The sequence below is a fragment of the Pelobates fuscus genome, chromosome 5, assembly GCF_036172605.1.
Source record: "Pelobates fuscus isolate aPelFus1 chromosome 5, aPelFus1.pri, whole genome shotgun sequence".
In the NCBI taxonomy this organism is placed as follows: domain Eukaryota; kingdom Metazoa; phylum Chordata; class Amphibia; order Anura; family Pelobatidae; genus Pelobates; species Pelobates fuscus.
The window spans coordinates 172,751,906-172,770,078 of NC_086321.1; the positions used below are offsets into that span (position 1 = coordinate 172,751,906).

Sequence of the window (18,173 nt, forward strand, 5' to 3'; positions counted from 1 at the left end):
TATGCTTTGTCATTCTAAAGGCATGCAGAGGAATGCAAAGCAACATGGGAGTTGTATTTCTACAACATCTGGGGATCTACCTTTTGGGCACCAATGATCTGTACAATGCAGTTAGAACGAACTAAACTCAGCATGGTCAAAAGGGACATGGGTGCAGTGTCCCTGTTCCACTTAATCCTGCAATGTAAAATACTGCAGTTTTAGAGAAACCACTAATTACCTTGCAGGACTAATACTGCCTCTAGTGGCTGTCAGTCAACCATTAGCGGCACTTCCTGGATGTTACCTGACTCCAGTTCGCCTAACTGATGCTGGACGTCCTCACGCTCTGCATGAAGACATGCAGTGTCAGTAAAATCCCTATAGCAAAGCATTGAGGCAATGCTTTACTATAGGAATGGTCTAATGTGCTCGTTGCGCCTGCTCATTAGCCCGCCTGTCTGATGATGTCGGATGACACCGGCACTGGAATTGGGTACGTGACTAAAAGGTTTTTTAACCCTTTTTTATATGCCGGGGATAGGACCAGGGGGCACTATAGTGTTAGGAATACAGATAGTCTCCCTTTAACTCTTTTCTACTCGTCTTACCAGCTTCCCCAATCATTTCTGACAAAGGAATTCCCAAATACTAATTAAATGTAATACGTTCAATTGATGATTTTCAGTATCTATTTACATCTACTTAGTGTTCTCTTCTCAATGTCTTGCTCCTCAAATTCCATTTTCTATACTCTTCTCCTTTCACTCAAGTGTTTCCTATTTACCATGATATAACCATGTCTCTTCTTTGTAATTCTTTACCAGCATATCTCAATCTCTCAATTATTATGACATGCAGGTATATGAACCAGAACTGTATGTCTCAAGTGTGAAGGTATTCCAGCACTAGAATTATAAAGTTTTCCTGTCTAGTGCTGTTCAATTTTAACAATGCTACTACTGAATACTTTTTCATATAAGACACATCTCCGCCTAAAAGGAAATAAAGTATATACAAAACTCTATCACAGTCTATGTACAAACACCCATGCATGTGTCTGAGCACAGTAGAAATAAGTACCTTCTACAAATATATATATATATATATATATATATATATATATATATATATATATTTCCTGGCTAATCATGGCAGCATATACACATGGGTTAGCTCCTTCCCTACAGCCGATAGGACAGGAAAACCACCAAGGTTTTAAAAGGAGGCTCCATCCCTAAGGTCCTCAGTCTTTTTCCTGTCCTACAGCCCTTAGGACGTGAGCAATTTGCTCCCTTTACTTACGGACATGTACGTTTTTTTTTATCTTCATTACTTTATTTGCCTGTTTTACTGTAGTACATTATGCAGTTGTGCTTTTATGCTGTGATGCATTTAAACTTCGATATCTTTAAATTAGTGCATTATACAGCTGTACCTTATTTTTAAGATTGTGGTACATTAGGCGGTTGTGCTTTTGCTAGGAAGCATTTAACCCCTTAAGGGGAATAAAAGGGAATCATGACATGTCCCACATGTCATGTGTCCTTAAGGGGTTAAGCTGTGTTGCATTAAAGCTGAGTGGCATTTAAAACTGTTTCATTAATACTGTTGCATGTAATACCGCAAGTCATTGGAAACTGCAGTACATTTGAAAAACTGCAGTGCATTTGAAGACTGATATATTTTAAAACTGTGATACATTTTGAAAACTGTGTTACCTTTTATATCTTGAGGCCTTTAGACTGTGGTGCCTTTAAACTTTGACTTTTTGCACGTGGTTGCCTTTTCAACTCCCTTGGTACCCTAGGTGTTTAGAGGCCATGTAGGCTTCAGACAGAGTCCTCTCCCTGGTCTCTAAACAGAAAACACACTCGGAATAGGCCCACATGTGTGCAGTTTGTGCCTTATTGGGCCTAATACAGATGACTCGCATTGTGGGAATACAAGTTGTGGCAGCCATCTTGGATAAGGGCAATTGCCAGAAAGTGCCTAAAATAAAGGGAAAATTACAGTAAACATACCACACTTATTTGGTAAGTATTTGCAGGGTCTCCAGACATGGATAAGTGCTGTCTTCAGCCTGTTTTAAAGCTGTTTCGCCTGTTTCTTATCAGGGCCGGACTGGCCCACCGGGATACCGGGAAATTTCCCGGTGGGCCGCGGCACCTGGGGCTGGGCTGACAGCCCTTATCAGTGAATAGGCTCCTGTGATGCCGGCCGGCCATGTGTGAGCTGTGCGGCCGCACAGAGCCCCATGGGAGCAGGGAGAGCCAGGCGGCCGGCACAGCTCACACATGGCCAGCCGTGATCATTTAAAAAAAAAAAAAAATGTGGCGGGGTGGAGTCTAGTTTGTGGCGGGGCGTGGCCTAGCGTGCGGCAGGGGCGGAGCTTGCGGTGCGTCAGGGGCCTGGCTGACTGCAGCATGGGAAGCAGGAAGGAGTCCCTGCTTCCCCAACAACCAGCCTTCAGGAGCTCCAAGCAGGAGGTAAGAAGCAGGTCAGTGTGACTGTGTGTGTGTGTGTGACGGTCTGCCTGTGTGTGTGACGGTCTGCCTGTCTCTGTATGTGTGGATGTTTGCCTCGGTGTCAGTGACTGTCTGCCTTTGTGTGTGTGCATCTGCTAGTGAGTGAGCGAGCATCTGTGTGTGTGTGTGTGCGCGCATCTGCTAGTGAGGGAGCCTCTGTGTGTGTGTGCGCCTGCTAGTGAGTTTGTGTGTGTCAGTGAGCTTGTCTGTAGTGAATCTGTGTGTTAGTGAGCTCTTCTGTAGGGAGCGTGTGTGTGTCAATGGGCTTGTCTGTAGGGAGAGTGTGTGCGCATCAGTGAGCTTGTCTGTAGTGGGCGTGTGTGTGTGACAGTAAGCTTGTGTGTATCAGTTTGTCTGTACTAAATTTGTGTGTGTGCCCTGTGTGTCATTGAGATTGTCTGTCAATGAGCCTATTTGTGTGCATTAGTAAGATTGTCTGTGTCTGCATGTGCGTATGCTTTACTGTATAATTTAATTACCCTGAAAGAACTAATATTTTGAATTAGAAGAAGAAATGTATCAAAATATACATATATATATATATATATATATATATATATATATAAAATCTGTTGTACCTTGCACTCAGGCTTCAAAGTTGTGTGACCGGGTGCATCATCAGGGCTCCAGTATCCAGGCAATTGAAACAGTTGGCTGCACTCTCAGATTTCCTTAAAACGTAACTTTTATTGAAATATTTAAGAGAAGATCAACGTTTCAGTCCCTCTTGTGGACTTTCATCATGATCCTGATAAAAGTCCACAAGAGGGGATGAAACGTTGATCTTCTCTTAAATATTTAAATAAAAGTTACGTTTTAAGGAAATCCGAGAGTGCAGCCAACTATTTCAATTGCCTATATATATATATATACCCTACATAGCACAATGACTTATGGGGCTGGCATAGATTTTTTTCCAGGGCTGCTTTGTATCCCCAGTCCGGCCCTGTTTCTTATAGAATTTAACAGTGCACATTTTTTCTTAATACTTTACCACAGGTAATATTTAGTTATTATTATTTGTCAGGTGTCTGATTCTTCACCAGGATCTGGTTATGAGGAGAAAACAGTGGAAGGAATTGGTTATGCACTGACTTCCTCCAGAAGGTTGTCGCTTCAGCATGACCTATCACTGTGCAGCCACATGACATGCGGGCAGGCCTTAGGGGTAAGAAAAGAGGGCAGGCTTTACCCTGTGGAGGAAGTTATTTCCAACCCCAGAACTACACCACCTAAGTTGCACACTTATGGATCATAGGTGGACGCAGACCTGTCCAACATTTTACGCCTACCATTGCAGGAGGCCAGCCAGCTGTGACTTCCGCTGCTGTTTTTAGGTCCCAGAACAAGAGCAGTTCCAGGGACAAGTTTCGCCTCTCTTCTGGTGCTAAGAGGAAAAGCACATGAAAGCCTACACTGGACATAAGAGGGGCCAACAAGAGGCTGAATGTCAGAGTCTTCGGGATGGAGTCAATCAGATCCATATCTCAAGCAATCTGGAAGGATAATTACCTTACCTCTATATATCTCAAGGATGCTTACTTTCAGTCCAAGCTGCAGAGATCTTCGGCATTAGCTCAGAAGAGAACCTACCATTTGGCCTCAATGTGGCCCCAAGAATCTTTATATGTGCTTATAGTGTTATTGAGAGTCCAATACTCCTGGTTCCATTATCTGGATGATCTACTTCTGATAGCCTTAGACCCTCAGAAGGCAGGCACACAGAGGTATATAGTTCTTTCATAACTCCTAAAGTTTGGCTGCTTGATGATTATCAAGAAAAGCAGTTTCAGACCAGCTCAGTGGTTGACATTCCTGAGTGGAAAATTCTCTGCTCTGCTTTTCCCTATCTCGGGAACAGTTCCACAGATTGTAAAGGTTTTCTCTCCCAGTTTCTTCATTTCTGCTTGGTAACAGCAAGAAAATAGATGCAACTACTAGGAAACCTGGCTTCCACCAGCAGACTTGTCAGATGGGCCCAATGGCATCTTTGGATTCCTTACAGATCCTTCCTATCTTGGTCTAACAAGAGAAAGATTATTGGAGCCAGCCACTTACTATGTCCCCATCAGTGGAGTTACACCTTACCCTGGCAGCTGAAAGAGGGATTAGATCTCTGAGTTTCCAGTGAACAGAACCTCATTGGTCAATTATTGGCTCGAATTCCAGTTTTTATAAGATTGGTAGCACAGTGTTTGGACCATGTTGCACAATATTTCCATTCATTTGTATGGAACTAAGAGTAATTTTCAAGGTTCTTCTTCACTTCAGAGGCTTGCTGAAGAATGAGTGGGTCCAAATGTGCTCAAATATCAATGCAACTGTATCCTATATCTACCAAGATGGGTCTCACAGATACGTATTGATGGAATTCCAGCCCATAATGATCAGGGCACAGAAGAACAACCAGTGGCTCAGAATACAATGGCTGTTTGCTGGAGCCGAATAACTGTGGACAAGGTGGATTGGCAACCATGTCCTGACGTATCCTCAGGGTTGACGCAGATTGGCTGATATCCTACATAGATCTGATGGCCATTTCTTGGACCTACCAGGTCCAGAAGTATTTTTTACATGCTAGGACCAGAATGCTCAGGTTCAGGATACACTGACTCAAATTTAGAATTTTAGTCTGATGTACATATTTTCCGGTTTTCGACTTTCCTAAAAAGGCAATGCAAAAGGTGACAGTGGAAGACCGTGTCGACTCTAATTCCTATGATGAATAAGATGATCCTGGAACCTCCAAGGGAAATTCCTGTAGGTCCAGACCTATTACAAGGCCCCATGACACACCAGGATCCTCAAGTTCTGGTGTTGATGCGGGAGTCCATATTAGTATAGGCATCCCTGAGACGGTCATTGAGATCCTCTTACAATCCTATACAGGCTTTACTAAGCTTGAAATGCTTTTGTCTGTGGGAATTACTCCTCGTTCAGGCCTTGAAAGGTTCTGTGTTATAACACTCTAGAGGAGCACTTAGCTGCACTTTGCTTCATATAGGAATCGATTGGTGAAGCCAATATGTGACGTACCACTGGTCTCACGGGCCCTGACTGAACCATTATTCGAACCTCTAGAAGGAGCTTCCATGGTGGTAGCACAGAAAGTGCTGGTGGCTGGTACCCCAGCAAGGAAAATGGGTGAACTCCAGGCTTGATCCTGTGAACCCCCTTTCACTACTTTTCTGAAGGGTACCGATTGAGCGTTGATGCCCCTGGTGCTTTGCTTCATGTAAGCAACAATTGAACTCAAGCCTCCGCTGAGGGTGTTGAAACCAATATGTGACGTACCACTGGTCTCACAGACTCTGAACTTCTAGCAGGAGCTTCCATGATGTTAGCCCAGACGTTGCTGTTGCTGGTGACTGGTAACTCAGCAAGGTGAATGTGTGAACTCCAGGCTTGGTCCTGTGTACCCCCATTCACTGAATTTCAACAGGATATGGTTGTCTTGCATGTAGCACCAGAGATCCTGCCTAAAGTGAGAGCCTTTCAATGCCATTCTCTACCTGTACCAAAGGATTTGGGGCATTCTTCACTAGTACTGTTACAGCATCTCGTGGGCTTCCATGGCAATGGTCTCTGCTGAAACTTTGTAAAGTTGGCATTTGGACCTCTTTGAACTAGTTTGTCCTGCATTACATATTGGACATTGAAGCAATTAATGAGGCACAATTTGGACGTCACGTCCGTTCTCTACCTGTGCTGGAGGGTATCAGGGCACTCTCCTCTCATGCTGTTATAGCATAATGGGTTGGTTTCTGCTGGCACTTTTTGTAAGCTAGCATTTGAACCTCTTTAGACACGTTTGTCTGGCATTTCATACTGTTCGTTAAAACAGTCTATGATGCACAATTTGGTACTCAAGTACTTAACTCAGTTCATTCTTCTATCTATGTTGAATTATTCTGATTATTTGATTGGCTATTCTGTCCCTCCCTTTGTAAGCTTGGGTATTCCCCATGTGTATATGCTGCCATGATTAGCCAGGAAAGTGGAAAATGTATTCATACTTACCGTAATTTTCTTTTCCTGGCTATTATTCATGGCAGCATATACTTCCCACCCATTAATGTCTCTATTTATGTACTGTAGAGCTTGTAAACTGACTGAGGACCTTAGGGATGGAGCCTCCTTTTAAAACCTTGGTGGTTTTCCTGTCCTATAGGCTGTAGGGGAGGAGCTAACCCATGTGTATATGCTGCCATAAATAATAGCCAGGAAAAGAAAATTACGGTAAGTATGAATAAATTTTCCACTATATTATACATCAAGAATACTCCATTTCTCAGGCTTTATTGTGCATTGCCCAATAGGGAAAATAATCACTGCTATATTAGCTGCACATATCTCAATCTCTTACCTTGAAATCTAACTTTTTGCAGTCTCCCATATTCTCTCTCTCTTACCCCCCCACCCACACACACACACCTGTTCCCCCTCTATTGCTTCATTTTCTCCACTTTCTCTTTTCATCTTTACTATCCCTTCCATACTTTCCCCAACTCTACATTCCATCCCATATTCTCATCCTCACCATTGATGCCTGCTCTCCAGTTTATCTATTTATTTTGCTTCTTCCCATCTGTTTTTTTGTTTTTAAAACCACCTTGGACACAACTGGGTAATCCCTAAATCCTGGACTGGTAGTGGAGCCTTGAGGGCTGGTTTGGGAACCACTGGCTTAACCAGTACTCTTTCATTCACGATCACAATATCTACTGGAACAGCTATCCTTCTTTTAGGCCACAATGGATGAACTGTAAACACTCACGAATGCTATTTTTGTTGTTCAGCTAATTCGCATTAAATAAAATAATCATCAATTCTCTCCACCTTTCTTAATTTAGTAAATAAACCAAAATATATGTTCTTGCATTTAGTTCTAACCAGTCACTTCTTATTCTTCCAGTGAACCAGCAATTTGAAGCATCCTAATACATTCCACCTCATTTGCACTATTGCAGCCACCTTGCCGCCAAAGGTCCAGCTCGGGCTCTTAATATTTAACTGATACAGCACCATAAATATGGAGAATAGGAATTTTAATTAAACAAGAATACTTCTAACTGCACCCTTGGGTTTGCACTCATTGGTATAAATATGATTAATATGACATAGGCTCCTTTCCCTGGAAGTCAGAAAGGTCTTTATCTCCAGAGAGAGACTACTGATAGATTCTAGAATGCAGTGGAGGTGCAGCAATAGCTCACTTTGGTTAACAGTAGTCCAATACTAATTTTAACCCGATACACATTTTAAATTCCTTTGCTATTCTTCTGCAGAGGGTAAGAAACATCCACTATAGTTAATTAGGGTAACACTTTGCATACTGCATGGAAAGAGCCTGTTGTGAATGGTCTTTAAAAGTGGTACATGTATGTGAACAATTAATCAGTCCTACAGTTTGCAACAGTACAGCATTTCCAAGCCATTCTTCGGACTCCCATAATTTGCGTGGAGCCTTCTCATTAAATCCAATAGGCACATCTTGAGATATTTTGTGTAACTATGGCAAATAATGTCGCAATTTAGGAAGTTGGTGTGAAAAAGCAAAGATCCCCAGAGCTACTTAAAATAGCACAGTGATGGCTTGCACTTTTTTTCTTATCCCTGTACAGTAAGATGCACTCCATACTTTTAAATCAGTGGGGATACAGAATGAATTGAAGAAAATACAACTTGTGTTAAAAGACAAACAACTCTAGTCGTCTGTGTCTGATCTTCACAGCAATATGCATAGTATCAATGTAACTGGTAAATTGGGAGGAAAGTCAGCTAATATAAAGCCATTTAGAGCAATCTACATCTAATGGACATAGTGGCAGAACAAGGAGTGTGGATCCAAAGACATGTCAACAGAAATACAAATGAAAGAGATGAGGAAAATGCACAATGCATGCCACAGTGTTTGGCACAGAAGACAGATAACGGGAAAGACAAGAGATAAAGGACAAAAGAGGGGGTGGCAGTAAATAAGGGAGAGTAAGGACCTCTAAAACGTGCAGTAAAAGACAATCAAGAGGAAAAGCTTGGAATGAGGTAAATCAAAATGAAAGGAAGCAAGAAGATAGAGGACAAGAAATGGCTACTTAGAAGGGATGAGAGGGTTAATCTAGAAAAATGGGGTTGTCGTAATGAACAAAAAGGTAAGGGAGATCCAGGGAAAAGGCTTTGAAAAAATAAGGGATTTGGGATTCTGAGATGAGAGCATTTAGAAAGGAGAGATATGGGATCCGGGAGGGAGACTGTAGATGAGAGGAGCCCATCTGGCCAGTGTTACACAGAGATTGCTGGTATTAAAGGTTCTCTCGGCTGAGTGGAATCAGGGGACGGCTGGTAATGAGATGACAAAACGCTGGCAGTCTGGGAGGAGCAGCTCGGTCACAGTGCTGCGCGCTCAGCTGGGTCATTTGTAAGTGTCAATCACACAGGGCCCGGGGGGAGGGCTTCATCCTACTTCATCTGTCCCTGCCTAGAGCCTTCTAACTACCTGCACAACGCACGTACATACCACCTGTCTGCATATATATGTCTACACACTGCTATGAAGATGTGAACATACAATAAACAAACAGACTGGGCTGAGACACATCGAAAAAGAAACTGATATTGTGCAAAATGGCAGCAAAAATAAATGTAAATATTTTGTATTTGCATCAATTTATTGATGTTTTTACTATTAAATTACAGATTTTGTAAATTCTGCAATATCATTGGAGAACATGGTTGCAAAATCACAAGACCATCTTGGCAGGTTAACACACAGTAACACGTCAGTGGTAGAAATGCAAACACAATCTGCAAATATTTGCAAGTAGATATAGAAATAAATACGTGAATGTTAATACTAAACAGACATGCGTCATAGTACATATAAAAATAGATTTATACCAATGAAGAATTTCTTTTTTTATTTTTTTTTTAACAGCATGAATTTAAATTTCCACATCTTCTGGTTTGCAATCCAGATGACAACACGGGAAGAGTGGTGTACTATTCAGTCATTGTAAAGCGACTTAAAACAAGTCACGTTTGTCAGGTTCAAAGTTACTGAACTGAATCTGTCATCTCTGGGCTATTTGTATATTGTTACAGATGAGTGGACGGTGCATTTTGTCTACCATTTTGTTTTAATGTTTACTTTTTTGCATGATATTTAAATTCCAGTAAGGCCAAGTTCAGCTTCTACACACTGTTTCGTTTATCTATTTAGTCTCTTTGCATGATCCCTATCTTTCCTTGACCTTCAGCATTAGAGAGCACACATCCAGGGCCCTTCACTGCACATGGTGAAAAGGAAATTATGGCAGCATTGTGCAAAAAGAGTAGAGCACACATCGTGAGAAAAGTGTGGGTGATTAAGGAAGAGGATAAATAACACAGTAAAATTTGGTTATGTTTAGATCTGGCTTTTTTCATATTCCTCCTGGGTTAAACAAACCCTTTTTAATCAACTCAATGGTACTCATTTAAGTAACCTCACATCAGAGTAGACCCTTATTTAAGCAACTTCCTAACTGGCTATGCAGGAGTTTAATAGAAACTACAAGCAGAGTTTGAGTATGTTCATTTGCAAAAAAGAATTAAGCTACTTGGTAAGTTATTATAAGCTGCTTGGCAGCTCAGTACTTTCAATCATGACTAAAACATATATCCTATGACTCCCTACTGCGCTTCGTGGGAGTAGTGGTAAGGTCACTTCCTTTTTTTCCTTAGATTTGTCAAGAATGCATTATAAAGGGTGGGGGCATCATTATGGAGTCTGTCTTTGGAATGGTCACCCCATATTTCCATTAAAATATCCATTTACCAACACCGCCTACCCCCCCCCAATTAATAAAAATGATAAATTAAATAAAACTGCTTACCATTGACAAGCTGACACTTTTAGGAAAGCCCTAGTGCACTCTGCCTCATAATCAAGAAATGGCTGGAACATCTCAGCCAATTGAGCACTGTTTTCAATGTGAGCCCTGAACATATGACTGATTTCAGTTACTTTACCAAGCAGCTTCATTCATGTTTTTTCATGAACAGAGCTTGTTCTACTGCAGGCTCACTAAAAGCGATGAGAGAGACAGTTGTTGCTAGAGCAATTCTTTCTTTGCTGTAAGTCTCAAATAATATGGATCTCCATGCAATCTATTTAAGGAGCATACATTGTTATGGTGCCTTTAAATATAACAGTACAACAAAATGTTACTTTTTAAACACAAGTGAAGGGAACTTTTTTTTAGTGCTTTTTCACAACAGTTAGCACAAACATGACGCATGTTATAAATATTATACATACATTTGCAAATTCTCATCTGTTCAATTATACATCTTTAACTTATTATTTTAAGCTAATTCACCCATAATCAGGACGCTCCGTGGCTTAAACTTTTGAAATGTTATTTAGTCTTTATTGCTATACTGATGTATATTTGTTGAAAATTCTTAAGTAATCGTAAAAAAAGATATATACATTCATGCTATATATAAAATGTTCTGTGGATTGATGATTAACACCACCTGCCCAAGAGGGAACAGTATAAGCCTTCGTGTTTATGTCACACTTCTCAAACTTTCAATATACAACCATAACAAGGTAAAAAAAAAAAAAAAAAGGGCAAATGTCCTTCACCCTGGCTGGACATCTACATGCATACGGGTTTGAAGAGCAATTGTGCCCTCTAAAAAGCCATGGTCCTGCCAGCTGTACCAGTTGATCTGCTTGCGAGCGTGAATCCATATCCTATTCATCCAAACTATCTGGCTCCATGCTCTCCATAAAATCGTCCATCACTTCAGCAGCCTTCTTTTTCTTTTTGGGGGTTGCTGTACAATAATAGAAAGAAATGAAAGTGAGACAACCAGTGAACATACAGACCAATGTAGACAATACAACTAATAGTCACTGGTTAGGCCAAATAATAGCAATAAGCAGCACCACCACAGAGCCCCATCCTCTCCAGGAACTGCTAACACTCCAAATTGCAACTATATTGTCTCAAAGAGGCATGTGGTGAAGCAATTTATTAAGGCACACAGGCACCAGAAATATAAGTGGGCAATGCCAAGAAGGAATTGAAGGAACCTCGAGTTTTCAGCCCCTTTCCCATTAACACATTATTATATAGCTCATTGGCTATAAATGTAATTATTTATACAGTAAGTATATTAAGTGTATTTTATTTTTACAAACTATAATGAGAACGGTCACAGAATCTACATTGCTGGTGTGTTAACCTAAACCATGACTAGTGAAAATAACCTGATGGATATGGTAAGCGAGAGTGATTTGTTCTGCGAACAGCACAGCCAATATTCCCCAAATCCCCTGGATTATTCCTCACTGCTGCCCTGTCGACTTCTCTCGGGAGGTTCCTTCCTTTGAGGATGAAATGGGAGGCCCCGACTGACTGACATGTTTACAGAATGCAGAAAACTAGTCAATACTAATTAACCTGCTAGGAGACACCGTTGCTGACAGAGAAATAGAGGGAGGAGGGATGGAGGGGAAATATCCAGCGCAATGAGGATAAAAGCACGAGTAAGGATGGTAAAGCAATAAATGGAGAAGCGGGAAAGAGGAGAAAGTAGAGAAATGGGAAAGGATATCAAGATAGATAGGTGGGTGGGAAAAAGGGGGATTTGAAAGGGGGACAACAAATGTAAAATGTACAGAGTGAATAGCACAAAAACAAACTGCATGGATATAAATATATATTGTATAGACTGGCACCAAGCATTACATCACTTAGAACCCAAAGTTTTTTTTTTATTAAAAGTAACATAGCTCTCCAAAACAGCGCAATCATGGGATCAGGGGTTTCCAGTCACACAGTAAGATCTGAGCCAATCAGCATCTGAAACACAATTAGCCACACAAACATTGTCTGCCATTAATCCCGTTTTGGGGTTAAGCAAGGTGACTGTGTCTCATAGGCTCCTGATGAAGCTAGACCTTAATTATCAGTGGCTGGCCAATTTATCTGCTTAACCCTTGAGCATTGGCTATCCTTTCACATGGGTTTAAAAGAACTATAGCTATAAGTGGCATTTATAGTGGATTTTCCCATACAAGTATCATTACACTGTTATGGTAAATGTTTTTGCAAGTAGCTTATTTTGGCTTTGAAAACTGCAATTGCTAGTAACCAACACTTCAGCACTGACAATGTCGAGCATAAAATGGCATGAACGAATGTACGCACGCACAGTTTACGAATGTAAATGGCATTTTTCCCCCCAATACACCATTCAGCTTTATGTAGGTTTTCTATAACATGATATGTTTAAAAATTACTGTTTGGACTAGTGTTTCTTTGAAGGGGCACTTTAAGAACAATAACTACAATAGCTCAGTGTAGTGGTTATGGTGCTATGTGTTTACATGCACCATCACCAGGTAATTGTGTCAAAAAGTTTTGGAGCAGTTGGACAAAACATAGGGTCCTCCCTGGCACTCCTAGCCCACTCCTTCAGCAGCCATACTGATAACACGAAAATTACATAGTTACATAGGCTAAAAAGAGACGTGTCCATCAAGTTCAGCCTTCCTCACATTTGTTTTTTGCTTTTGATCCAAAAGAAGGCAAAAAAAACACAGTTTGAAGCACTTTCAATTTTACAACAAACTAGGAAAAAAATTACTTCTTGACCCCAGAATGGCAGTCAGATTTATCCTTGGATCAAGCAGTTATTACCCTACATTGAAAGATTATATCCTTGAATATTCTGTTTTTACAAGTATGCATCTAGTAGCTGTTTGAACATCTGTATGGACTCTGATAAAACCACTTCTTCAGGCAGAATTTGATATCTTATTGTTCTTATGGTAAAAAAAAAAAACACACACAAAAAACACCTTTCATTTACCTTAGACTAAATCCTCTTTCTTCCTGTCTAAACGCATGACCTTCTTGCATGTACAAACACATCCAACTTTGAATGACATGGTGGGAACAGGGTATTTATTCTTCTGAACTTACTGGTGTTATTAAAGGAATCCCTGAACATGCACTCATTCAGCATTTCTCTGCAGTTGTCATTTGATGCTGATCAGTTAATGTCACTGGGAATGTGTGCCATCTTTGGTGAAGTATTCCTAAGCAGGGCCTATTGTGTGGTACGGGTGGGACAGGGCATATGTAGCGGCTCAATGTAGGTGTTACATTATTATAACTCTCACAAATCCAACATTACAATGGCGCTGGAGGGAAGGTAAGCATTGGCTAGAAAGGTGCCTTGGCGATTAAATATTTATTTTACCCTATATGATAAATAATATATTTATTGCTTGCAGTTAAAGTAAACCTGGTCATGTTACCATAAAGCTTCATTTCACCCAGGGATGGATGCTCAGATTAGGTATACAGACCTTGATATAGAAAATATTTATTGATTTAAACAACAAGAGAGACTGCGTTTAAAACGTGGTCTAGTCTAGAATAGGTACAGGAAGCTTTGGGTGGGTCATTATTTCAAAGGCTGCAATTCTTTAAAACCAGGACAATTCATATTTTTCCAGTGCTTTAAATCCTGCAAGCTTAGGGGTATTGCAACATTAACTTTGTGAAGTGATTAATAACCAAATTCAATGATCATATGGTGCAGGTTGGGATGGAATTCCATGGGACTTATATTAAAAAAAATAAAAGGACACAACCGGCAGAGTCTTGAGCCATTTGTCATTGGAAAACTCAGGGAGAACAAATAGCATTTTGTCAGTTATTTCTGGTTTCTAATAGCAACAGAAGAAATGGGTACAGCAATAGTTAGCGTCTCCCACTGTGAACTGAATACATTTGGTGCCTGTTTATTTTAATATTGTTTCTTTTTTTTTTAGATTCTATCAGAGTTTAGGGTGTATATTAATTTGGTGATTTGGTGTTTTCAGTAACATGATTAGGGCCTCAGTGAAACGTTGTGTGTCCTGGGCTCGACTACACCAATCAAGCTCTAGTGTTTAGAGATATTTGTTATGGGGGATTGGCAGGTCCACCAGGATGTACCGTAATCTCACTGATGTGAAGGATTGTTTCGCCCATATTATCCCACGTGCATTATGCGTGCTCACTTTTTCCTACTCACACTATCCTGCATTGACCTTTTCTCTAACAGACAGAAAGAGTAACACTCAAGACAATCAGTAACAGCATGTGGGGGCTGCCTCTCCCTCTAAAGCAGAAGAGGTGACAGATAAAGGAAATGATCATGATGAATTAGAAGTCTGAATAAAGTATACAACTCTTTATTCAACCACAGCAACATAAGCATTATGGAGAGATGAAACCGCCAAATCTTTTTACATGTGCAAACGCTTACTGAAAAAAATATGTTTAAATGGCAACCATCCTTTTTTTTTTCTGTAAATCTACATCTGGGGGTCTCAAACCTTGGGTGCACTCAGGGCCGGATTAACATAGGGGCTGATGGAGCTGCAGCTCCAGGCCCAGGCCCATGGAATAGGCCCATTGATTTAAAAAAAAAAAAAAAAAAAAAAAAATTTTTTTTTTTTTTTTTTTACATTTTTTTTTTCACACACACACACACACACACACACACACACACACACACACACACACTACTCTTAGGGATTCCACCTTTCTTTTATTTTATTGGCACAGCCAGTATTTGAGGCTGCCTGGCTGGTGCCAATATTGCAGTGATACTGGCAATACAAATGCTGGTATTTTTCTCAGTATAAACAAGAGATTACTCTGCAATACCAGCACTGGCCAGTAGAGGTCGCTGTATGTGGAGACAGGCAGGGATAGGAAGTTCCAGTATATCCCTCCCTGCCTATCTCTACTCACTGATCTGCAGGGGTGCAGCTACAGAGAGTCCAGACAGCAACACCCACCCTGCAGAGACAGCCTACAGCTCAGCGAAGTAAGGAATGGGGAAAAGGATGCAAGGAGACATACACTGAGGCACAAAGGGACACTGGGAGACATTATGGCAGACACTGAGACACTAAGGGACATTGGGAGACATTATGACACAGACACATGGGGACACAGTGTGCCTAGTCTCCCAGTGACCCCTAGTCTCCCAGTGCCCCCAGTCTGCCAGTGTCTCACTGTCTCCATGTCTCCTAGTGCCTCCATGTCTCCCAGTGCCTCAAGTGTCTCAATGTCTCCAAGCTAGTGTCCCTGGTGTCTGTGGCCATGGTGTCTCAGTGTCCCCATGTCTCAATGTCCCCATGTCCCCCAGCCAGTGTCTCTAGTGTCTGTGTCCCTGGTGTCTGCGTCCCCATGTCTTCAAGTGTCCCCTATTTTCCCAGTGTCCCCATGTGTCCCAGCCAGAGTCCCCTAGTCTCCCAGTGTCACTGGTGTCTCCAGGTCTCCCCATCTTCCTAGTGTCCTAGTGACATGGGGACCCTGGGATACATGGGGACACAGGGAGACATAGGGCATTGAGACACTGTGATACATAGGATCACTGGGAGACCTGGGGACACGACACTAGGGGACACTGGGAGACATGGGGCAATGAGACACTGATACATAGGAACACTGAGACCTGGAGTTATCAACACATGGGGGCACTGAGTCATGAGGGCAATGGGAGACATGGGGGGCACTGGGAGGAATCCATCTATACAGCAGAATCAAACTAAGTAGTTTTTTGGTGATTTTACAGCATTTTCTCTTATGTCACTCCTTGTGATTTACATCATGTGATGTCACCCATACATATTTAATTATGCAAATTAGTAAGGCCGGTATGTTTTTTCCAAGAAAGGTGGCAACCCTAACTACTTTTCACATACTCTTACTTAAGTATGGAAACTTAAGAGGGATGCATGGAAATACAACTTGTGTGGACAGGCTGACAGTGAATATAGTTAAAGGGACACTATAGTCACCAGAACAACTGCAGCTTATTGAACTTGTTCTGGTGAGTAGAATCATTACTGTCAGGCTTTTTGCTGTAAACACTGTCTTTTCAGAGAAAATGCAGTCTTTACATTACAGCCTAGTGATAACTTCACTGGCCACTCCTCAGATGGCTGTTACAGATCCTTCCTGTGTCATGGTTGCCTAAAATGCATCCAAACATTCAGTGTCTCCTCCCTTTGCATGCAGACACTGAACTTTCCTCATAGAGATTCATTAATTCAATTCATCTCTCTAAGGAGATGCTGATTGGCCAGGGCTGTGTTTGAATCATGCTGGCTCTGACCTGACTCTTTGTCAGTCTCAGCCAATCCTGTGATTGGATCGGGCCACCACTTCTAATGATGTCAGCAGACTGCTTTTTTATGAGGCAAACAGCATGCAGAGTTACAGCTTCAGGCTTGAATATAGTAAGATTTTGCTATATTTATGGAGGCATGATGGGCCCAGGGGGGCTAGATGGTGGTGTTAACACTATAGGGTCATGACTTCATGTTTGTATTCCTGACCCTATAGTGATCCTTTAACCCCTTAAGGACCAAACTTCTGGAATAAAATGGAATCATGACATGTCACACATGTCATGTGTCCTTAAGGGTTTAAGGTAATGCTGACTTTGGTCTCTCTAACACTATGGCGTGTTCCCTTTCTTCTACACTCACTACATACAGCTTTTCTCTGTCCCAGACTATATACCAGGAGCTTATGCCTGCTAGTAAGAAGGTAAGGAGACAAGTGGACCAGCGATTGCTAGGGGACAGTCCTTAGAAAGCGCTGAGCGAGCGCATCATTAGATGCATTTATGCCAAGCTCAGGGTGCTGCCTGCATAGTATGCCCTTAGTTGGCCAGCTGCATGATTGGCAGGTAGCCTGACATGCATTCATGCCAGGTTGGCCTTCTAATTCTTTGTGCAGACGTGTCCTCTTTTTGGGCATGTTCGCCCCTTTTGGCAGGTTACGTGATTTGTGTCAGTGGCACACCCTTTTACCGTGCCCATTGACTTCCTGCTTGATTGGACACTGCTGTTGGGGGTTATGGATTTACTTGAAAGATGAAAACATAAAATAGAGAGAGATTAGCATAGAGTGTTTGTTTTCTTATAGCTGCTTTTTTATTTCTCTCCAGCACCATCTCCATCAGATACGTGACGCTTGGGAGTGTTTTACTGTTTTTGGTCGATATCATTCTGTAATTGGGCCCGTCATAATTGTCAGCACCAGGCCCACTGGGCTCTTAATCTGGCCCTGGGTGCACTAGTCATCTTCTCCCAAGGTGACTGCTCTATAATGTGCACACACAGATATACTCTACTAGGCACTCAGAGATTAACATTTCTAGGCACACACACTCCAATACACATACAACTGCAGCACTAACAACGCACAATTCTGAATTAACTCCACGCCTACAGCATTAACGCAACATCGCACTTTATTACTCCCACAAAGTCATTCATTAACTCTGCACACATTGATACACACTCCCGTACAGAAAGAAAGGGGAAAAAAAAACACCACACTCAGAAATCACATGCATACACACAGAAATCATAGGTGGTCAAAAATGACCTGTGAGATGGTAGTTTGAGACCCCTACATATATAATGTTTCTATTAAACAAGAAAAAAACATGTACATCTTCTGGTTTGCAATCCAGATGACAACACGGGAAGAGTGGTGTACTATTCAGTCATTGTAAAGCGACTTAAAACAAGTCACGCTCGTCAGGTTCAAAGTTACTGAACTGAATCTGTCATGTCTGGGCTATTTG

General features: G+C 41.5%; 1 protein-coding gene across 2 annotated transcripts in view; it reads right to left on the reverse strand.

Annotated features, from left to right (window-relative positions):
• Positions 1-9,156: 9,156 nt before the first annotated feature.
• RBM19 (RNA binding motif protein 19) overlaps positions 9,157-18,173 on the reverse strand; it is a 44,435-nt gene continuing 35,418 nt past the window's right edge. For both annotated transcript variants that reach the window (XM_063454704.1, XM_063454703.1), the window contains exon 24: positions 9,157-11,333. In XM_063454704.1, the coding sequence (XP_063310774.1) occupies positions 11,251-11,333 (83 nt within the window). In that variant the 3' untranslated portion in view covers positions 9,157-11,250. The remainder of the gene's footprint in view (positions 11,334-18,173) is intronic.